The following is a 23,640-nucleotide window of genomic DNA, read 5'->3' on the forward strand; positions in this document are numbered from 1 at the left end:
AAGTACATAAGTATATCCTTAGCCCCCTAGGATTTAGTTTAAATTATCCAAGTTTAAGAAGAGGATTCAGTGTAATGTAAAATTATAGCATTTACCTCGGTCTTTTCTTCTTCAGTTATTGTGAACAGTGTGGTCAACGATACAAGATCTGTTTGATTCTGAGAAAAATATTACAAGTATTAAAAATGAGCAGAATCCAATTGATAACACTTTCAAACAGTCTAGAGTCTCTACAAAAGCTTCTCCTTAGAAAAAAAAGCTATACTTCTCATTAAGCATAAAGCTGAAATAAATCTGACATGAGAGTGTAATGGTAACAATGCTCTGTGCAATCCATTCCCTTTCTAACCACGCATAGGCTTTCTCCAGTGCTCACAGAATTACATTTTTCTGTACATATAAAATCTGGACTGACAGAAAGTGCAAAGAACAGGATTCTAAGCTACTGCATATGCATTGTGGGGATCAAGGTTAGCAACTCACATCTATCAGTTCTGCTAAATATCCATCAGTTCTACTAAACGTCCTTTACTTTTATGCTTCCTTGATTCATGAGTCTCTTTGCCACGCTAGTACACCCTCATGTGCAACCATCATTTTTTCCCTCTAAAACATGGGAGATACAGCAGCTGCAAATGAAAATATATCCAGAGGTTCTGACTACATGCATTTATATAAACCACAGGGAACTAAACAAGCCATGTTTAAGAATGAGAAATGGTTACTTTGGAAGAAACTACTCCTCCTGAGTCATTAGTCCTGCTTCCTACTCAGGCTAATTCTTGTATTAGATCACTTGTTTAGAGTCTGGTGCAACTGAGTTGCACCAAAAATCACCAAGGCTAGAAAATCCCCAGCTCCTCTCTTCAAAGGTCTCAAATCTCTCAAACTTAAACAGTGGTTTTGGTAAAAAGAAATTATTTTCTGATAAAAACATGGCAAAACTTTCAATCCCTCACAGACTCCAAGAAAAAGCTCATATGGACGTGCAACACATTTTCAGGGTACATAGGTCAAATGGGAAGAAATACAAAAAGTAGTGAGAAATGCTACAGGACAACACATCAAAAGCATTATTTACATAAAGGATGCCTAAAACTTCCCAAGCTATGACAAATAATTTGTGTATTTAAAAATGTATGGTACACAACTGGGGAGCCTCAGAACCTCATTTCCATACATACTGGCTTCACCACAGGTCTCACTGCTTATGCAGACAAGTATTGCTTCCTAAGTGTTTCTTTACAGAAACTAAGAAGAGCAAAATAAAATTGTACAGCAAATACCTGTGACAAACTCCTGAAAGTCAGCTGTGCAGGCAGTGTCAAGACCCTACCATTCCATGTTTTCTTTGCATCAAGAATTGCAGTATAGTTGATTGCAAAATATTCCCCAACTGTTAGAAGAGAGAGAAAAAAAAGCGTGTGTAGATTAAATACATGATATACATCTAGCAGTAAAATACTGGCCTCTCAGTAATAGCATCTGAATTTTCAAACAGTAGCTGTGTTGACTTAAAAATAACCCAGCAGAGTTGCATATCTTCTTTATATGCAATACTGGGTGTGATTCTCTGAAGAACTGAGCACCCTGCTGAGCTCAGCTGCAGTTATAGATGTTTGCAAAATATGGAAAGCAAGTTTAATATGAATAAAACATTTTGGAGTTTAGGTTCTCCTTTAGACTGTGCTTCCTCGCCAGCGGAGGTACTCTCTTAGGAGCCTAGCTGCAGTAAGTTCACAACACCCCTCAGAAGGGGAATGCATCTTGAGCCTATCAGCATACTAGAGAAGAAGAATGTGGATAAATTTACTCCATCTCTGGAAAATTTCTCAAATATCCCCAGGGAAGACCTTGGAAAGCACTGTAGCTTTTCCTTTCCAATACAGCAAATCCCCCACATCCAGAGTAGCCAGTCCTTGGCAAACATAGGCCTGGCAACATCCTTTATACACACTGCCTCTACTAACTCAAGCAAATTTTCTACAGGATCTGGAAACTGCATAAAATAATGCTTAAAGCTACTGAAAAGCATCATGTTTAGACAACTAAATTTTTTATTTTTATTTTTTTAAATCAGATGAATACTCTGCACTATAACCATTAACTTGTTGGTTCTATTCCCATTGAAACAGAAGAGTCTGACTGAGATTTCAGCTTCATTTTTATTCGCAGTGCACTGGACCACAGGAAAATCATTCTAGTTAACATGCAGCATGACAATATGTCATGCTAATACAGCACGTCGGACTTATATAGCATAACCTTTATGTTCTAACTCAGTTAGATTCATTTCCTGATTCAGTAGCTTCAATAACTGCAGCAACACGGTTTACTGCAACAGATTTGCAAGTCCGTTTTCTCTTCTTTTCTCAGAAATTATTCTTTTTTAGGATTGCCTGTTCTTAAAAATGACAGCCAGCAACTCCTTGCCCCATTATCACTACATCTTCTGAAATTGTTTTTTTTTTAGAAATGGAATCTAGCAATCCCTGTTGATTAGACAACAACCTTGATCTACTGATTTTCCTGTCCTCTTTGGAAATTTTTCACTCATAAAACACAACAAAAAAACCTAGATAAGACTTCCACTAGAAACAGGTAAAAAGCAAACAGTTAGTTTTCTGTGCACATCTTCCAACTCTTGCACATGTGCTTAGCAAAAGGAAGGACAAGTTTTTATGAATGTGCAATGATCCAGCTGCTACTTAGGGAACGTAATAACTCCAAGACTGGAATGTCTTTTTTGGTCTATTGCTTCAATTTTACAATTTGCTCCAATCTGGGGAGAGTAGAGCTGTCTTCTTTCTGATTAATCATCTTGCTGACTTGCATTGTCTTTTGTAATTCCAATCTATCCAAGCAAGCCAATATGCCATAGTTTTAAAGTAATGTGTTCACTTAATTTTCAATTTTTTAGCTTAGATATATAAGAAATATTTGTCAGATATGACTAAAATTGCTTGCAAGGCACCTTTTAAATATATCCAAAAATGAACAAATACCATAATGAAAGACTCTGTTTCATTTTGATGGCAGTGACTTTTATAGATTTCAAGAGCTCACTGTGTGCCTTGGAGATTAGAGGAAGTTCAAAGTTAGGAGCCAAAATGTGAGTTAAAAGAATTTTAAACTGCAGCACAAAACCTGATAGAAAGTATTTCACCTGTAATAATTGATAATTGGAGAGTTTACGTCATCAAAAATAAATAAATCTGATTTGAACAGATGTTCTTCCTCCTGTGTAATCAGGGCTACATCTCTGCAAAATCTGTTACCTTGTAAGAATCTTTTCCTGTAAATTTGCATCCCATCTCTTGTCTCGTTACCACTGTCTTTTTGAACATGTAGACCGGTGATATTGTCCAGAAGGATAAGATCAGTGATGTTCCTTGAGAGCAGTGAGTTGGTGTTATTAATCAGAAGTCTAATGTATGCAGTTTGAGGGTCATGTTCCACATCCACCTGAAAAGAGAAATATTAACAGTACAAAATAGCTGTATATGCATTTAATCAGCAAAATTTGTCATCTTGATTACTAGCAAAAGGTCACTGTACAAGTAATTCAGTTTTTGAAGGCATTCTCAGTGACCTACAAACAACATTATACTTGGTTTGATCTCAAAATCTCAAGGAGACTTTAATTTTTGGTATGTTATGCTGTTGCTTAGAGACAAAGAGACAGAAAAGCAGTAGTTAAAAACCCAGCTCCTACTGAGACAGAAGTAACAGAAAACCAGAATTTGAATATTTCTTTGATAAGCAAAACTATATAACAACTTTAAAATCAGATTCTGTAAAATTCTTAATTTTTGTATCACAAAGATGTTTCTTCTGCAAGCTGTTCTCATTGACAGTTCATTCTCTTCACTCTTTTCTATTTCCATTCTTTTTTTCAAGCAACCACACTCTCCCAAGATTGCCAGCTGCCATTTATTTGCTCTTCTGACTTATGGGCTGATTGAACCACAAGTGCACTTGGGGTTCATAGCTCTGCTTCTAGACAGTGGCAAAGTTCACGAATTAATAAGCAAGCAATGCAGTTAGGTGACTTTTTCTATTTATTCCATTAAGCATTTGTTAACTAATGAAAATGTTAATGTAACTAAATGAAATGACTTTGAGCATACTTCTCACATCCCAAGTTGCTTTCCTTTATAAATCCATATTAAATCTTGACCCAATCAATGAATCAAGAAAACACACCTTGGAAGAATTCAGGTTGAAGCCACACAGGCTGTAAATACTGTGTTACATAAGTTGTACCTACTACCTTACGTTCCATTATAAGTGTGGATGGACTTACACACATAAAAAAACTACAAAGGAGCTGGAAAAGATGGGAAAACTGAGTCTTTTCATTCATTCGTTTCCCTACACCTTATTCTTCTTCTGTGAGATGAAAGCAAAAATTCAGATTTAGTGGTCTTATCCCACTTTGAACCAGACAGTAACTGAGGCAAATTCCTACAACAGAACAGCCAAAAGAAGTAGGTTGTGCATACTCATAAGTAGGTGAGGGAACGGAAGCATTAGTCCTTCCCTTCCACTAGTCCAGAGGTCTAATGCACACTTATACATATCATATGTATTACCTTTGCCCAAATAAAATTGCATTTCCTCTTCCATTAATTTAATAAAATTCTTAATTCAGCGATTAAACAAAGCAACCTGTCAGAGAGATCACAAACCTGTTGTCTATTTTCTACTGCAATTTTCATCAGGCAGCCAAAAGGTCATAATGCATTTGTCAATAACTTCAAATACTTGTTTTACTTTGCTTATTTCTGATCAGCAGTGAGTTTTAAGCAAAAGTGGCAGGGGGGAAAAGTTGTTTTGTTTTTTTGATATGAGTGGATAAAACAGCAGATGAGAACCAAGAAGCGGGGAAACTGTTGGGTTTCATCTCTCCTAGACAGAATGTTCTCCATATGCTGCTGCCATTGAGATCACTGGCCACTGGTATCTCCTTTAAGTTGCAACTCTAATTTGCCTCAAGATATTTTTTTTCACTTCTGGAGCACATCATTATGCTGCCATCCAGAACAGAACTCAGTAGTAGCCACTGATGACGGTGATAAGAGCTTATTTCATTTTCTCTCTGCCACTGAAGTGTGTTATCATCCCCTACAACAGATCTCACTCCAACTACATGGGGGAGCAGAATGAAAAAAACACAGTAAATGAAGAACATTTTAGGAGGAACTGCCATGGAAGTGAAAGGAATGGAAGATATTTGAAAACAACTTTTAAGAAAGATGATCTGAGACATGAGAATGCTTAGGAGTCCAAAATGAGACAGGTATGTTTTTAAAAGCCAAACAGACAAATTTAACGATTTCAGCTCTGCTAAACATTTTGTCATTATGAAGCTCTGCTAAACGTTCATGTGATACTGCACAATGAAGGTCCTAAAGGAGCACATTTCTGGTAAGAAAGAAGAACTGGGCACTCAAACTGCAAGTGAAATCTGAACACCCTAATTACAGTCAATGTATTTCTGTGATTAAGTGTTGAAAAACCACTGTCTTCAAGAAGTAAAAGTATATCATTTCCATCCTCTGAGCTGTCAGTCATGGCTAGTGGTTGGGAAATATGCAGGATTCACTTCTTTTTCTTTCCATTTAAAACAGTTAAAGACAACCATATGGCCAGTCTGCCTCTTACTAGGAAAGCATCTGTTCAAATGAATTAAGATTGAAGTAGATGATAAGGTAAGCAAAGAGAAACAAAACACAAAATACATTTGAAGATGGAGGACAATTCACATACAATTGCACAGTTTTCAGTAATTTACAATGGGTAGCATTGCAGAATTATTTTTTGATAATCCTAGCATCTACAGCAGACTAACTTTAAACTTGTACAGCAGGATTTCACAACTTTTAATTAATAAGCATGAGGCTGTGCTATGAATAGCAGAAAACTATCTCAAACTCTCATTTTGAAAAGCTCCAATATAAAAGCTGGGAATCCACAGTCCAAAAATATTCAGAATATTCTGTGTTACTGTTTCTTACTCCTGAAATACTCACTATTCAGCCTCATTAATTATGATATGCAGCCGTTTCAATAATGACATTATAGCTAATGAGTGCCATGAGTACAATGAATATTCATTCTCTTTCTGTGCAAATGATCTGGTGCAGGTCATAATGTCACCTCTTCTGTACTGGGTACTAAATTCTCTATCCTCAAATGTAGCATATCAGTATTTGAATTCAGATTTGCTAAAGTTGGATGCACTTTCCTCTTCCAAGAGGCAAGTACTGTGAACTGTCTCCAATGACAAAAATTCAGACATGATTCAACCAACACGGGGAAAAAACAAAACAAAACAAAAAACAGGAGGAAAAAAATGAAAGAAAAAATAATCAGTCTAATTAGATCTATCAATCTATGCCAGCTGAAAACATAAAATGAATGTAAAATGGAAAACTTTAAATTTCTTTCAATCAGCAAGGCCTTTGCTCTTCATAAGCACTTTATGCAAATAAAATGAATTTTTTTTTTTCATTAAAAACTCTGCTCTTAGCTAGGTTCTATTCAGTATGTTGACTGTGACTCTTGGACTCTTCCACGGCTTTGTGACAGGATGTTCAAGGACAGAGTAGGCATCACAGAGCTCAGCTGCCCATGCTTCAGAAGGAGTCCATACTTGACACAGGTAAGGCACACACAGTTAAACCAATGTATCTCAGAAGGCTTATCACATCCTCTGAAGAAGCTTCTGTCATTACTCAGTCTTGTTCACTTGCTTTCTCACATTTCTATTTTCACAGATTCACACAGGGGTATTTTACAATGGACATAATCAAAATTCTCTGAAGTCCGGGAAAAGATTTCACTGACTTCAGTTATGAATCATCAATGCAAAATTACTCATCTTGCATAGAGAACAGTCATTTCAACATAAAAATGTGCCCACATTCAGTATGGATACAATTCTGTCAACAGTTTTTAAAGAATGTTTGAGTACAAATTTTCCATCAAATGAACAAGATAAATGTAAACAAACCTTACCACAGCACATTTCTGAAGGGTTATTCCAAATCCAGAAGATGCTGACAACTTGGACACATCTTCAGGCTATGGTGGAAGGTGAAAAGATTGTATAGTAAAAGAAACAATCTTAATTCACAAACTGCAGCACATGTTAAATAATGTAAATAAGGAAATTCAAAAAAAATATTAGAGGTTCTAAACATATTCAAATTTAAGAACTTTGTTATCCCAGCAATAAATCTTCTTGTTAGCCCAAATTTGTATAGACTCCCACTCTAAACTACCAGTGTATTGACTGACATACCCATCTTTTGGCTTTCAAGCTTCCCTAACAAAAATATACTGTGCACAAAGTTCAGCAGTCTGTACAGATGCAATTCATTACCATGTGCCAGAACTTAAAAAGCAATCACATAGCTGTATCTGTTACAATAATTATTTAGAAGCTTCACAACCATTTGGTATTGCTGAAGCCATCTAAACAGAATATAATTGCCTAGGACATAATTACAAATGTACTAACTGAGTAGCAATTTCCCACCAACATCCACTTTTGATATAACTGCTATGATGCTTGTAAACACTGGAATCGGCAAACCATCTTTTTACTGACCAGATGGTGGTTAACAGAAGACTCTCGTTTGAACAAAATCTTCCTTGTCCATGAGGGTATCATAGCAAATATTGAATGGCTCCACTGATCATCCAAGGCTGCAGAAGTCAAGATAAGATCAGGGACTTCACTTGCTTGAATCATCAGAGGCAACTGCAGTGCTGAAAACCAGAGCAAGACTCTGTATTAGAATTAAAGGTGGCTCTTGTGCAGCACGGCCTTGGTGCATGTCATGCCTGGGATAGGGATCATGGTACCCAGTGCTCTGCACACAGATGGGGACCAGCACACGTTACCCTAGAGCACTTAAAATCTAAACAGGCAATGGAGGGTAGGTAAGAAAATGGAAAGTAGAGGGAAGGTAGGAAACAGAGACAGCACTTGCCCAAGAAAAGCCAGTAAGAATTAGAACTGCATCCTACCAAGGGAGCTCACATATACTCCACGTTAAATCACCTATTTCATGAATTAAAAAGTTTCAGCAATAAATCAACCATTAATATTTTCAACACAAAGAATCTTTTCAGCAAAGCATAAATAATTGAAGCACTCTACAATGTGAGTGGCCTCATTATAAGAGCATCATGCTTCTGCACCAGTCTGCCAATTAACCATTACATATTTCAGTACATATTCAGAACAAAAATACTTCTTGGTTGACTACAGGTGTCAATTGCTTTTCAGCTGATTTGGAGCGCCACTGAATCAAACCTTTCAATTTAGCAACTACAAATATCAGTGCTATCCTATTCACCAACTCTCACATTTTTGGTAAAGTTTATGCCATGATATTACATGAAATTACAAGAACAGCTTTAAAATTACATGATAATTAGTTTCATCTAAGAAATGCACATATGAAAATAGTAATAGGAGATTATACTAAAAATCAGTGATCTCCTAACTATAAAAAATAAAGCTGGTGAATAGAGAAAAAATGGAAACGAAAATTTCAAAATGATAGTTGGCTTTCTATGTTGAAAGATACATTTTGTCACTCTCTGCATAATAGTTTTCACTTACTACTTATTTCTAAACCCTGTATTTTAATCGTTAGCAATACATATGCATGAGAACAAAAGCTCTCACTGAAGAGCAAAGGTTTTTTGGCAAATGACTTTTTTTTGTAAATTTTCATTTTTTTCAACTATTAAACGTTAATGAAATATAAAAAGCTGAACATACTGAAAATGCTGAACATACTGACAACGTCACAAATACGAGAAGCCTCCTGTTTTACAAAAGACAGTTTTGTGTTGTAAAATCAGTACAAAGAAATAATGTCAGCTGTAAATAGAAAAGGCATTCACAGCACACTTATAACTTGATGTTTAGATGAAGGTCCTATTACGTGTGTATGAATGCATATGGATCACTGAAAAGGCTTTTGTTAACATTAGGAATGAGATTCATTCCTGCTGCTTACAGAACCCAGATGGACAGTTGCACCCTAGGGAGCTTCACATGCAGGATATCATGTTTTTTATTTGCGAGAGTGGTTTATACTGGATAAAATTGTGCTTATACAGGCCAGGAAAAATTACTTGTTTAGATTTTACAGCTAGCTTTAATTAATTTCCCTAAATTTCACTTGCATGCTTAAACTGTTCACAGTGCAACAGACGCAGACCAATTTAGGGACCATAAAAATAGTAAGAAAAACTTGGTTAGGTGAACAGCAACACTTAATCACAATACCAAATGCCTGCATATTTTTTGGGCTGGTATTTTTCAGGGCATTCGTGCATGCTGCATTTCAGTTTCAAGATGAAACAACAGCCCAAATCACCTGGAATGCTGCCAGTGCTGAACTGACATGCTGGCTGCCAGCCTGGTCCCACCTGGCCATGGCATTCCCCAGAAGATCAAGCAGCATATTATATCCTGCCTACAACAGCTCCAAGTCTATGTTCTGACAACAGAATCACACCTCTTCTTACATATATTGAAACACTGAAAGGATTCTTTTCATACTTGCTGTGCCTTTTAGATGCCAACACAATTGCCACCTCACACCAACTTTCCTATACTTGACAGAATACAGGAGAAGCATTTTCCCTTATACAAACAGAAGCCCTAATTGAAAATATGGAGCTGCTTCTTAGAGCTTTACAAGAGTCAGAAGTCAACATGGAAATATGTATGGGCTTTGCTGGGCAACTATTGCCCCTATGGTGTTTCTTTTCTAGCATATCACTTCCTTCTGCATCTTGGATGAAGGCAGTCAGACAGGAAGAGGAGTAACTGATTCATTAAATACCTTTTGTTCTTACGCCCTATACCATGAGAGCTCTCCATCAGCATATCCAAGTACAACTGCCCTTTTCATGTGACAGAGAATTCTGATACTTCCCTCTGGATGGTACCAAGTCCATAATAACCGATTTAATTAATGGATCATTTTCTTTGCCTCTGAATAGAGCTCTGGATTATTAATTACAAAGATGACTGCTTTCAAGTTGTGCTTTGTCATCACTTACAATCCTCAGCAACGTGGACAGCTCCCAGCATAAGGCTCCAGACACGTTATTTGGCTCCTCCATCACTGGTAATGAGAGGCCAGGGATTTGGCAGGTTCTTGACATTACATCAAGCAGTCTTGATGTTGATGACAATTACGAGGATACTTCTCCGCATTCACTTGCATCTCCCTAGTACTTAGGGGAAAGCTTTGCTCAAACAGATACAATCAGTGTGATCCATGTCCATTTTTTTCTCATCCTTTATGTTTAACAGCACAGGCTGTTTGCTAATAACCTGGTTTCCCTTGCCAGTAAAGCAACACTTTTATATCTCATTACTTTTTGTAGTATCAAATGTCAGTTAAACAAAATATGCTTTTCCTGATCCACAAATATTTAACTGTCACTCAGCTCACCTAACCTGCAAGAACTTAACTGCTTTTCTACAGAATTCATTGAATACTTTAACCTCATGACAACATATTTGTATTTATTGTATTAACTCACATGCTACTTCTTCAGATGAGGTACTAGATGGATTGTAGAGAGCTGAACATTGTTTGAAAAGCCAGATACTGAACACCTCAGAAAGGATATTACAGGCATAAGATGCTGTGAGGTTTCCAAATCTGTCCTAGATTTCTGTTCTGAAATTGCTTTTTTACAAGTAGATTTGTCTGAGGTTAGAAAATACTGTTGCTTGACTTCTGCGGCCTTTCACTAACAAGCATCGAGATTTCTTTTTGATACCCTGCAGATCAAAAATGAGAGCACACCATTGTCAGTGCCTCTTCAGAGGTGCATCTCAATTGTTACACCAACTCTGTACTCTATTCCTTCCACTCTCTTACAGTTCTAATCTTTGTCATTTTTCCGGCTGCTTTCAAAAAAGCCATTATTTGAGCTGCACAGCGTTCACTTCCAGCGGTTCTAAACAGAAGCTATTGTCAGTCCTTTTTGAAACACAAACTTCGCTAGCAGAAGAGCAGTTCCAGCCCCATGCTGCCAAGCTGCTCAGCCAGAGCACATCCCAGCCAAGGAGCTCCCCACATGTCGAGCCTGGGGCCAAAACATCCCCCAGTGAGCATCACCACAGTGCATGAGGCTTCATCTGGGGCTTTGCTGCTAACATCCCCAAAGACACCAAATGAAACATTCATCAAAGAAAGGCAGTAGTTTTACTTTCTTCTGAGATTGGAGAGGATAAAATAATCTCCAAGATGAAATTTCCTTTCTCTTCATCAATGATGTAAGTTAAACATTCCACACATTTACAGTCTATAATCAAGTTGACAAATATTTGAACTTACTTCATCAGCATGTTATTTAAATATTTTCCAATTATTTAATCCTATATAACCAAATATGCAAACAGATATACCAGAACTCTGCCTAAAATTGCATATTCCTAGTTAATTACTAGTGCTGGCAGTTTGACTTTTTGTATTGAATTGCCAAAGAAAACATGAAAATAAATATTAATTTAACTGAAACAGCTGGAAGACTGGCATTCTATTTTAACACATGTTCCTACAGCACTCACTCAGTCCCACATACGCACAGCACCTCAATAATAAAATTTGACAAGTGCCCAACTAATTGTAACAGTCCCAAATGCATAATCAGACCAGAACAAACAGCAACCGAGTTCAATTTCCTTTGCTATTCCCCCTACACAGTGATTTGGCAACTCATTTGTTTTGTGCACTACTGCTTTGGGTGGTGATCTTATGCTCTTTTGGAATTTTAGCAGGCACAGTCAAGCCACACACAATACACATAGAGAGGAGAGGTCTCCCACCATCACCTCTCATTACAATTGCTTTCTGTCAAATACAGAGGGGACCCAATGTGGTACAAAATGCACCTGCCCTACCATGTGAAGTCTGTCGTGATGATAGGTTTGTGTTCACATGAGCTGGAAATGGAAGAATGGCTATCTAAGAAAAGAAATTTTCCTCTGCTATCAGTCTATTGTCAGAATCACAGAATGGCCAGGGTCAGAAGGGACTTTAAGGATCATGAATCTTCAACCCCCCTGCCACAGGCAGGGCTACCAACCTCCCCATTTAATGCTAGACCAGGCTGCCCAGGGCCCCATCCAACCTGACCTTGAACACTTCCAGGGATAGGGCATCCACAACCTCTCTGGGCAGCCTGTTCCAGCACCTCACCACGCTCCCTGTAAAGAATTTCCCCCTGACATCCAACCCAAATCTCCCCTCCCTCAACTTAAAACCATTTCCCCTCATCCTGCTGTTATCTACCCTTTCAAAGAGTTGATGCCCCTCCCCTCTATAGGCTCCCTTTAGCTATTGAAATGCTTCAATGCCTTCTTTTCTCCAGGCTGAACAAGCCCAGCTCCCTCAGCCTGTCTTCATAGGAGAGGTGCTCCAGTCCCCTGTCATCTTCATGGCCCTCCTCTGGACCCTCTCCAACACTCCCTGTCTTTTTTGTACTGGGGGCTCCACACTTGGATGCAGTATTCCAGATGGGGCCTCACAAGAGCAGAGTAGAGGGGAACAATCACCTCCTTGTCCCTGCTGGCCACCCCTCTTTTGATGGAGCCCAGGGTCCCATTTGCCTTCCAAGCCACAAGGGCACACTGCTGGCTCATATTAAGTTTTTCATCTATCAAGACCCTCAGGTCCTTCTCCACAGGGCTGCTCTCAAGGACCGCTCCTTCCAGTCCGTATGGATGCCTGGGATTCCTCCGGCCCAAGTGCAAAACTCTGCACTTTGCCATGTTGAACCTCATCAGGTTCACCCGGGCCCACCTTTCTAGCCTCTCGAGGTCCCTCTGAATGGCATCCCTTCCTCCAACCGCGCCGACCGCACCACTCAGCTTGGTGTCGTCAGCAAACTTGCTGAGGGTGCACTCGATTCCATCATCGATGTCATTGATAAAGATGTTAAAGAGCACCGGTCCCAAGACAGACCCCTGGGGGACGCCATTCATTACCGGCCTCCACCTGGACATAGAGCCATTGATGACCACCCTCTGTCTGCAGCCTTTCAACCAGTTTCTTATCCATCGAGTGGTCCACCCGTCAAATCCACATCCCTCCAATTTGGAGATAAGGATGTGGTAGAGGACCATGTCAAAGGCCTTGCTCAAGTCTAGGTATTAGCAAGTCCTTTGCTAATACATTAGTGTGGGGACCTTCAATATTAAAGTACTAGCCTGAGCCACAGGACTAAAAAGGCTGCATCCTGAACACAGGGTGTAGATTAGTATCCGTGGTAGGTGTAACTTCTACAGCCTCCAGTGCCTTATATGTATTTGATAGCAGTTAAGATAAAGACACAGCAATGAAATAGGATGATGTGAAATTAAAGTCTTGTAATAGGTTTCCAGCAAAGATTTCAGCATGTCCTTAAGGTTCCCATACCTTAACAACAAATCCTAAACTGATAATATATGTAGGAATGTGAAGGCTGTGACAAGTTTGTGAAATGTCAGGCTCACTTTTAAAAATTAATTCATTTAAAAACAGTCACTCTAATTCTTATTTCTCACAGGTTGCATATTTCAAGTCCCAAATCACAGTCTGATTTGCTTTTCCTCTGAATTTATCAGTAAAGCTTTGAATTACTTGGCTTTATTTCAGTAGGGAAAGGAAAGAGTTAAATACACCTGTTTACTATATTATTTTTGTTGCTGTTCTCAATTATTCCTTGTCCTGAAAACCATCCAGGATACCAGATCCAATTTAAAGTCTTTTCAATTACACACAACAATGAACAAGCAAAGGTAGTAATTTACTGTATTGCAGTTTTGAATGCTGCCATTAGCTTTCCTTGTTACAAAGTCAAAGAAATTACAGGCACCAACCAGACAAAACAAATCTATTTTCATGCTTGTTTTGCTAAATTAAGCCAGGCTATAACATAATTCTACAAATCCACTGTGTTCCCCAATCACAGAGGTATTTTGGGTCTGCTTTTTCTAGTCTTACTCAGAAAAAACTTGAAAAAACCTTCAACCAGAAACTATGAAATCTGTGTGCTGTCACAAACAGTTTCAATTCAATATGCTGCCACTTTCAGTGGCAAATGTTTTATGCAGAAATTCCAATCTCACTACTTTCACTGAGAACTTCTTCAGTAAGAAATAAACATTCTAGCATCTTGATCAAGCAAACCTCTTAGAACTTAGCTTTAAATGTGTTAAAAATGTATTCTCTAGCACGGGAAAATTCTCAGCCATAAAATCAGGCATATGATCCAGCACTTGTAGCAGCCTTTCCTTTAACATGTGTAATTATCTACTAGTGGAATGGAAGACAATCAGCAAATAATACACACACAAAAAAAATCATTAAAATCCTCCAATTACTTCACTTTGTCTAGCGCCAGAAGGTTCTTCTGAACTACAAAACCACACGCAATTCCCTTCTCAGTAGATAATATGTTATTAATTTGTAACTCATAAGAAAGGAAGATGTGAGCAGAAAAGCTTATATCATATGAATACAGTAGGGAAGAAAAACAAACAGGAAACCTGAGAAAATCTGAATTATTTGCTTTCTTATTTAAATTAATAAACTCATTTTTGAATTAGCCACGGCACAGGGCAAAGAAATTAGAGACATCTCACTAGATGACTGCTTCAGTGTTGTAATTTCTTGGCAAATGCAAGTTATGGAATCATCCTTTGGGGAATGGCATCCTCTGCTATAGAGGAGGGGTCTGTTACAGACATTACCTCGTCCCTAATAATGCAGTATATGAAGATGTCATAACTTATCTCCACTACGCTTCTATGAAGCAGCATGTTATTTATTATCTCTGATAAAGAAAATGAAGTCCAGAGACTCAGGGAAACTACAAAATTTGTTCATATCTACTCAAAGTGTCTGTGGCAGCAATCCTCAGATGAAGCCCTTTTAAGCTGCAAGTGATTCCTTGAAGTATAAAGATAGTTCAAAGATAGTTTCAGGAGTAGGTCCTGGAAGTGTTAACAAAGGTGCAGTGGTAATGATAGCTTCTGAAAAGCAACAAGCTGTCAACCAGATTCAAGTAACATGGGTTTTCTGCAACACAGGGCATCAGAGCGTGCTTCCTATACATCCTTATGACTGAAAGGGAAAGAGGACTCCACCTGAAAATGATCCGGGGCAAGGTAGGAAATAAGGTCATCCCATAGAGGCTCCTTTTTATATGAACTGCTTGGGGAGCTTAACTTCCAAGAGAACTTTCCCTCATGGTCCAGGATGAAGATGTCCCACTGACAGGTACAGAAATAGGACACCATGAGCGCTTCTACCCCTGTAGGGCTGTACGCCAGGACAGAGATGCTGACTGCACATATCCATAGCAAGTACAGATGGTCAAGCTTTTCCAGCAAACTGAGATTATGGAGCAAGGCACAGCAGTACTCTGGGAACCACTCAGATTTGGTTTGTTAGGTCAGCGTCTCTGGTAAAAATCCTGATAGAATGCCTTTAGAACTAGACTGCATCGTTTCTTCTCTCTTCCCTTCCTCCCAAGTTAGAGTGTAAGTAGAAAACTGGGCAGAGCTTCAGTCTTGCACACCCATCTCCTTGGAGTGCTGAGATTCCCACAGGCTGAAAGAAAGAAAACAGGTACATACCTGTCATCTCCAGACAGTTAGTCTCTTTTTGAAGGCACAGATCATCTGTAATAACCTAAAGTTAAAACAGAAGAAAGCAATTATAAAAAAACAATTGTTTTCTTAATCATATAATATTAATTAAATTCTTAAGAAGAATTTATGCTTTACAGTTAGAATCCTATTCCACAAAGCCTTGAGTTTCCAAAATCAACTAGTGCAAGAGATGCAACACTGGCTTGTCAAGCAGTACGAGTGCTGCTGCACTGTCATAAGAGTATGCACACTTGGGACTCTGGTTCTATTTGTATTCGGTATTACGAGGCTGAGACTGCACAATAGTAGAGTGGAAGTGTTTGATATTAAGTATAAGTCTGTTCTTAAACAATAATTCTTGCTATTTTCAAATGCAGAACCGAGGACACAGGCAAATCCCACTGCTAGGAGCAGCAGGAATCAGTTCATATTGAATAAACAGGCCAAAGCAGGTCCAAAGAGACCATGGGCTAAAAACTGTAGCTTATGAAACTCCTGCCTGTGTCCAGACCATGGAGATTGTTACAAAAATCACAGCTCTAAAACTTCAATAAAAGAAACTGGTGCTTTATAATATCCAGTGTTTTGAACATGATGTAGCAGTCACACAAACAAGCTCTCATTCAATAAATATGGTTCCCTGGGAGAGAAAATGCAGTTATGAGAGCCAGCTGATTAACAGCTATCTTCTAAGTTCACCAAACAGTGTGACCTGCACTTGCTGTTTCTGTATGCTCCCAAGCACTGTGTACAAGTAGTGTTAGTCCTGACATACAACAACACCATTATTACAGCAGAGCAAGTAAGGGGCAATTTTATTCTTTACCTGCTTGAGAAATTCATCATCTTGACTATTGCTACAACTGCAGCGTCTGTTAACCTTGTGTGAAAACAGTTCTCACTTCAGATAGGGCACCTTCCCTCAACATGACAGAAAATGCAAGACATTTCAGCATTTTTAAGCAGAAAATAAGCACATGCAGCTCTCTGAGCTCTGGGACACACCAGGCACTGAGCTCTTTGCTGGGCACTATTTACATATTTCCAACCACTCAGTTGTACAGGTCCTCCTGCATAACTAAATTATTGCATCTCTCACTCCAGCACTAATTTCTTCTCATTAGCTGAACAATCTAGCTGAACAATCTAGATGACCCTGAATTTTGACTGCTCAGGAGCACCAAAACAACACAAAACTCCATCAGAAATCAGAATTTTTTTCCTGGTGATGATTTATGTATATGAATACACACATGAATTTGTCATATATGCGTATGAATATACAGCAGTAGAAATAACATTAAAAGAGGATTAATCTTTGCCAGATATTTCTAGAACAGTCTGTCTGCATTGACAAAATGTGTAGCAGTGCAGTAAATGGCTGTAATGACACTATTTTCATCACTGATGAAAATGCAAGAACACAGGAGGATGGTTTGTTAACATAAATCCTGCTCATAAATACAAATCCTAAATATGACTCTTCTGCAATATATGGGGTGAACATTAAATGTCAAGTTTCTTTGTAAACAAGCCTGTAACAAAAGCAGACAAACAGCAGTCTAAGCATGCATAAATGAGTGCAGTGAAGGCAGCTTATTAGCTAAGCCTGCTGCCTAGGCAATTAGTGTAGAAATGACTCAGGATTTCCAGAGACTACAGGCATTCATTCATCTGTGGTTTTACAACAGTTCATGCACAAAATCTACAGGATTTTTGTGCCCATTTGCATCAACTAGGAATGACACCACAACAGTCCTTGCTCCTCGTTTTTCTTTCTGTCTTATTCCGCTCTTCTCAATACCCTACTCTGGAAAACTGAATTTGAATATTTATCTATTTTCTTCCAGTCAATTGCAGAAAACTTCCATGATACCAGAGGGCACCAGGAGGAACTTCACATCAGCAAGCAGAAGCCAGCGCCAACCCTATGGGACAGTGCTGCCATCACGCTTCACAAGAAATAACTGAATGCAGCCAAATCGCCAGCATGCATTCCCCTACATTTTACATTGTTTTGTTTTTGGTTTTTTTTCTGGTGGAAAAATAAGTTTTGGATTTGCTTTCTTCATTTTCAAGCACTACTGTTTTATTATGAAAAGACAAGGCAGAATCATAGAATCGAGAACATCTAGTCCAGCCATTGACCCATGCTGTGACTGCTGCAGCCCATGTCACTCAGTGTGACATACACCCTCTTCCTGAACTCCCCCACAAACAGTATTCCAGCACCTCCCAGGGCAGCCTGTAAAAAACAGTTTATGACTCCCTCCATCCCCCACTACACATTCACTAGTGTTCACCACACAGAACTACGCTGGTGCAGTTTCAGACAGCTGAACAACTACCTAGAGAGAAAAAATAAAAGCCTTATCTTAAACCACTAATGGCATTCCTAACAGCAGGCTGACACCAGCGGGCAAGAGCACCATTATTCGGTATAAAAATCAAATGCATCCACTCAAGAACAGATAAACGCAGCTGGTGTCAGTGTGGGATTTGCAGTGCCTCACCATGCAGTCCCTGGGAGCTATTCCTGCCCAGGGCCTCGGCGTGGCTATCAGTGCTCTGGCTGCATGTGAGCCCGAAGCGGTGGGCCTGCGGGCCTTCCAAGTCTGTGTTCATCACAGCAGGAAGGTGGCCACCCAGTGACAGAGCCCCAGCAGCACACGGTCCCCTGAGCCTTCCTGGCTGGAGGCAGAGGGGATGACCCTATGAACGCCTTACTCCACTGTGCCAAACCGCCCGGCACACCGGGCCCCAGCAGCTCGCTGCCCGCAGCTGTCTGTGCAGGGCCTGCAGTGAGCGCCCCTCGCCAGCCCCGGGAGCGGGCACAGCGCCTTACCCCAGCCGCCGTTCTCCCGCAGTGCCCCCTGGGCGGGCCGGGCATCCCGTGTCCCTGCGTGGGACGCCGGGCGGCCGCCCCGAGGGGCTGAGCGGGCGCGGAGGGCAGCAGTACCACGAGCAGCCCGGCCAGCAGCCGCACAGCCCCGCGCGGCACCGGGCCGGCCCGCGGAACGCCGCGCAGCCCTTCCGAGCGCTGCACCGATCCAGGCCGGGCCTCAGCCTTCGCATCCATCCGCCATCCGTCTCCTCCCACCGCGGGGAAGGGCGGGGGGACGGGCGGCGGGGACCTCCTCTTTGGCCGAGCCGGCCCGGGTCGGGCCGAACCCGATGGCGGCGGTCCCGGAGTGTCTGCGGGCGGTGGGGCTGCAGTTCTCGGCGCGCTCGCTGCGGGTGCTGCCCGCCCTGCTGGCCCCCGCCGTGCTGCTGGGGCTGCTGCTGGGGGCCGCCGCCGCCGCCCTGCTCTGCCGCTGCGCGCTGCTGCGGCCGCGCCGGCGGAGAGAGGTACGGGGCCGCCGGGCGGGGAGCGGGTTCAGCCCGGGATACGCGGACGTAGAGTAGCGAAAGCGGTTTTGTGAGCGGCCCCGGGGCGCTGCTGGGCCGGGCCGTGCGCCGAGCAGCTCGAGGAAGGCAGATCTCCGCTGCGCTGGGATTGCCCGGGTGCGAGCCCGAAGCGACCCCGGATTGATTGTGGTGAACTCAGTGGTGGTTGGGGAAGCGTGTGATTCACGACGCCCCTCTGTTCAGCGTGTTTTCAGTGCTTTACTAATGTAAACACCGATATAAACGGCTCCAAAAAGACACTGCTTTAGGTGTGGATGTGTTCCAAACCCTGGTCTGTATCCTGGGACTTGTTTTCAGCTGCCCGCGGCTTTGTCTGTCACGGGGAGGTGAGCTCTGTTTGTGAGGCGCTTGGAGACAAACACGCATTTCCACCCTGCAACAGGGGGAACAGTCCAAAGAAGGAAAATGTAGAGCAGAGAAGTGTTAATGTTCCCTCACAGCAGTAAATCTGCGCTGAAGTGCACGTGTGAGGATGTGGCAAATAGCCAGAGGGTCTGCTTGGCCTCGTTTCATGTCTGCACGTTTTCCAGTCGTTCCTGCTCTGCTGCATGGATCTGTCTGCTTGGGCTGAGCACCACTGAATCCTCCCGACTGCTTTTAAGTGGCAGATTTGAAGCTCTGTTTGAAGCCGTACTTTGCCCTAACAATGGGTTCGCTTCAAATAGTGGATCAATGCAACCTGCGCGAGTGCAAGCTTCTCTGATTCAATTTCTCATTTTTCCTGTCTTAATAGATGGTATCTTTATTTTACCATCACTACCAACTCAAATATAGCCTTGTACAGTTTTATCCTTTTTGTCACTTACATCAATAGGGAATAGAAGCTGTCAGTTCTCTCTGGCCCAGATCTTTAAATGCATTGAGGTGCTTAAATGCTATTAAAATCAATGCTGCTGCTGTAAAAAAGTTGTTTATTTCTAAAGACTGCCACATACAGAACGCACTGCAGGGCAGTCAGAGTGTGCCCTAGGGTCTGATTTCCCAAGAACAAACAGGGCAACCTTAGACTGTACCATTTGCTTTCACACACTGTCTGGCTCAGCTATGGTGTGGTGCAACCTCCTGGATGCAATATTCTTACTATATAGTTGCTTTAATTTGGTCGTATTCTTCCTGTGTTATAGTTACTACTATAAGATAGGAACTACTGTACTGGAGCTTCTGTATAATTATAATTTTACAGCTTTCTGTATCCAGAATAAAAGCAGGGATAGCACAGCCCAAGCACGTGAGTTAAGCTTGCAGAGGGAGCAGTGCCTGGAGAACCACAGTAAGCTACCAGTGTTTGTCACACAACCCCAGTTAATCACTTCTTTATGTAGGACTTGGATGCATGCAGTGCCTTATTGATCTGAGGATCTGTGCATACAAGGAAAGTTTTATAAAACCTTTTCAATGATAGCTTCAGGCACTGTGGTGAATTTCTCTAGTATGCATTTCTAATGATGAAATTCTCCTGTTATACTTAACATCATTGCTAGAGGCTCTTTGGGTTGGAGTTTGTCTCATTATGATATTAGATTAGTATGAAGTATTACAGTAATTACAGTTAAACTTAGTTTTATTCAGCTTCTTAATGACACAAAAGGGAAAGTCCGTATCACTTCAGTTGTTTTTGTAGATACTCTTTGGGAGGAGTTGCAAATGTGCAAAAGAGGACAGAAATGAAGGAGATGAGGTTAGAAGTGTTGGCAGAAAAGAAATTAATCCTGGAAAATTGCAAATACTGTTAAAGTTACACAATAGATATATAAAGGAGTGGAAATGAATAGTGGGTGAGAATGACTAGTTAAAGAATTAAGTTGAGGAAAGCAAGTTCTTACTTTGGAATGGCAGTGGTGGGATATACACCCACGGTGTATAAGCGGTGAATCCAGCTTGGCTAATTCCACAGCTCCCAGTCACTCAGATGAAGTTTTATTAATGGTTTGGGACAAGTAGTGCTAAGATTGCTAAAGTGGACTTGTAGCTGTTCTTTTGTGATATAGTAGGTTCTTGGGAAACAATGTCTTCAGTTCACCACATCTTGGAGACTAACCCAAGAACGTGATCTGTGTTCCTGAGCATCTGTGTTCCAGAAAGGTGATAGACGCAAGTCGTAACAAATTAAATCTATTCAAACCCTAAGCAGTTCTCTATATAGTGAGAAGACTGACTACTTTGTACACCAACTGACCAAATAATTCAAGGAGAAATCTTCCATTAGACATTTCTACATACATTAGAGTTACATGCATAGTGGCAAAAGCCATTTCATTAGACTACATGAAAAAGCAGTGAGTGGTATAAAAAGCCGAAAAGTAAAAGAAAGAAGTAGTCAGGGTAGGGTGGCTGCCATCTTCTTAACCACTACAAAATTCCTTGCAGTGCTATTTTTGGATGCACTGACCAACCTCATTATTACTTTATTCTATGCTAGTGCGCAGAGAAGTATGTGTGCAGCAGAGCACTTTGTGCCTTTGTAGTCTGCGTCCATACCAGAGGATGTGTTTGTTAAGAAAGAAAAGACCAATTATGTGTGTTGCTTTTGGAGAAGGAAGATGGTGAATACTTTATGATGGTTATTTGTTCCTGACAGGAACTTTCTCAGACACAAAACTTCATTCAGGATGTATTTCTCATGGCAGGTGTGCAGAAATATTGTACATTCTACTCACTGCAAACAATTGCAGACAATTTTAATTAGCTTCTTTTAACTAAGAATTTGAACAAAGACTGTGAGCTTGACACCATAATAGTATGGTGTTGAGATGGATTGATTTGACACAATTTACATTATCTTTTTGGGTTAAAGTTTTACTTCTAGAATGACAAATGAAATTCATAATGTTCAGTAGTTGATCCCGCTTATATAAAATTATTGTTCATTTTCAGTTTGTATTTTTCCAAAATTATCATTTCCAGCTGATACTGAAATCCTTTTCAGAACAGAGACATGAGTGGTCTTTGACAGTAGCCTGGATATCCTCAGACGATTCTGCATGATCTCAGAGTTATATTTTATCTGTTTTATCTTCAAATTTCAGAAAGATGATTCCCAGAGACTTCTGGAAAGTTTTAACTGTGATGAAAAAGAGAATCCTCTCACCAAAAGTGAAGCAGAACCCTATAAGTCAAAAGAGGAGATGGTGTTGGAGGTAAAGCTGGGTTTTTTGGAGTGTATGTCCATTTTGCTGACTGTATTAATCAGCACATTAAGGGTCTTGATTGTGGTGTTGGAATTGAGCCCTTAAAAAGCATTCATAGAAATTGTGGGAAGGAGAATGAGTAGTGATAGCTTCTTAGGAATCCAATCATTTCAGGCATTCATTTCCCTTATGAATTCCATTTAATTTGGGCAACTGTCCTTGTACATGTCCATCAAGATACCGAGATCTCTTTGGTCATTGGCTTCCATAGTTTTGCCTAGTGGAAAATGATCACACTACTGACAAAGGAAGAAGTACTTAAGTACTGAAATCAGTCCTGATGGTTCATAATGGATTTTTTCCTTGAGAAGTCTTATTAGAGAAAATTTGAGAGTGATAAAGTTCCCTCATCAGGTCTTATCTGGAACGCGTAATTTTTTCTAGTGCCTCCTTAATGGATGGATATAGACCTGAGTTGGATTGTGTAGATCAGTGGAAGGAAATAGAATAAACAAACCAAACTGAATACATCAGAGAACAGCATCTTCAATGTCTTTCTCATATAGGGAACTCTCCCATCAGTAGAAGACACAGTGCAGACACAGTGCACAGTGCAGAAGTCAAATGACCACAAGTAGTTGAACAGCAGTGTGGTACCCTGGGATTCATGGACAAATAGAAAAGTAATTTGGAAAGAGAGTGGGAGAAGATATAAATTTAATGAACCCTCAGTCAGAATTTCTAATCACTCACTTTTTTTTTTGTGGTAATCTCCAAGTAAGCATGAGAATGAATCCTGTGTTGTAGCTGTTTGCCTTTCACCCAATGCTGATTTGACTGCACTTGTTAAGCTAAAAGTTGTGGGTAGAAATATTTAATAAATGTGCAATTCAGATAACACTATTATACAGAAATTAAATACATGCAGAAAGCGTCAGTTAAAGCCAGTGAGCCTGGTGTTTAGCTTTCAGTGAGGAGTGGTTCCAGGACAAAGAAAACATTATTGTAAACATTTTAGCCTTGGTTTAAATTCTGGCAGACAATTGTTCTTTATTTCAGTTTTGTGATCAAGAACTGTTACAAACCATCATTGGTCATTTTTTGTGAGTTAAAGTACAGCATAACAATTGAGGATTGATTAGATTCTCTTTTGGAGTCCAAATCCTGTGAGAGAACTTGTCAGTGGTATAAATTTATGAATATTATCATTCTTTTTGAAAATGCATCACAGCCTTTAAAAGGTGATCCTTCATAACTATGTATGAAGGCAAGGTTGCTCATTTGTGACATGTTAAGAAGTAGCCTTGTTATTTGAAAGGGCTTTCTGCCATTTATTTGCCAAACTTTTGAAGTTATATATGTTTTTTTCTATTCGATTGTTCCAATTCCCTGAGGCTTTGGCTTTTACTACTA

The 23,640-nt window shown here is 40.2% G+C and overlaps 2 protein-coding genes across 6 annotated transcripts in view; one reads left to right on the forward strand and one right to left on the reverse strand.

The window, feature by feature from the left end:
* Positions 1–18,856, reverse strand: part of EVC2 (EvC ciliary complex subunit 2) — a 65,890-nt gene extending 47,034 nt beyond the window's left edge. Inside the window, exons 1-7 of one of the 2 annotated variants that reach the window (XM_031588367.2) lie at positions 18,537–18,856; positions 15,677–15,731; positions 7,619–7,779; positions 7,024–7,089; positions 3,279–3,465; positions 1,287–1,396; positions 96–158 (exon numbers count right to left, since the gene is read on the reverse strand). In XM_031588367.2, the coding sequence (XP_031444227.2) occupies positions 96–158; positions 1,287–1,396; positions 3,279–3,465; positions 7,024–7,089; positions 7,619–7,779; positions 15,677–15,731; positions 18,537–18,770 (876 nt within the window). In that variant the 5' untranslated portion in view covers positions 18,771–18,856. Of the gene's footprint in view, positions 1–95; positions 159–1,286; positions 1,397–3,278; positions 3,466–7,023; positions 7,090–7,618; positions 7,780–15,676; positions 15,732–18,204; positions 18,512–18,536 lie in introns of those variants that run through there. The other variant, XM_090139665.1, reaches the window with a different exon arrangement.
* Positions 18,790–23,640, forward strand: part of EVC (EvC ciliary complex subunit 1) — a 53,368-nt gene continuing 48,517 nt past the window's right edge. For 3 of the 4 annotated variants that reach the window (XM_090139667.1, XM_090139666.1, XM_031588366.2), the window contains exons 1-2: positions 18,791–19,039; positions 22,126–22,236. In XM_090139667.1, coding sequence (XP_089995793.1) covers positions 18,866–19,039; positions 22,126–22,236 — 285 coding nt within the window. In that variant the 5' untranslated portion in view covers positions 18,791–18,865. Of the gene's footprint in view, positions 19,040–22,125; positions 22,237–23,640 lie in introns of all 4 variants that reach the window. The other variant, XM_090139668.1, reaches the window with a different exon arrangement.

This window comes from Phasianus colchicus, chromosome 4 (assembly GCF_987193195.1).
Source record: "Phasianus colchicus chromosome 4, bPhaCol1.hap1.1, whole genome shotgun sequence".
Taxonomy (NCBI): domain Eukaryota; kingdom Metazoa; phylum Chordata; class Aves; order Galliformes; family Phasianidae; genus Phasianus; species Phasianus colchicus.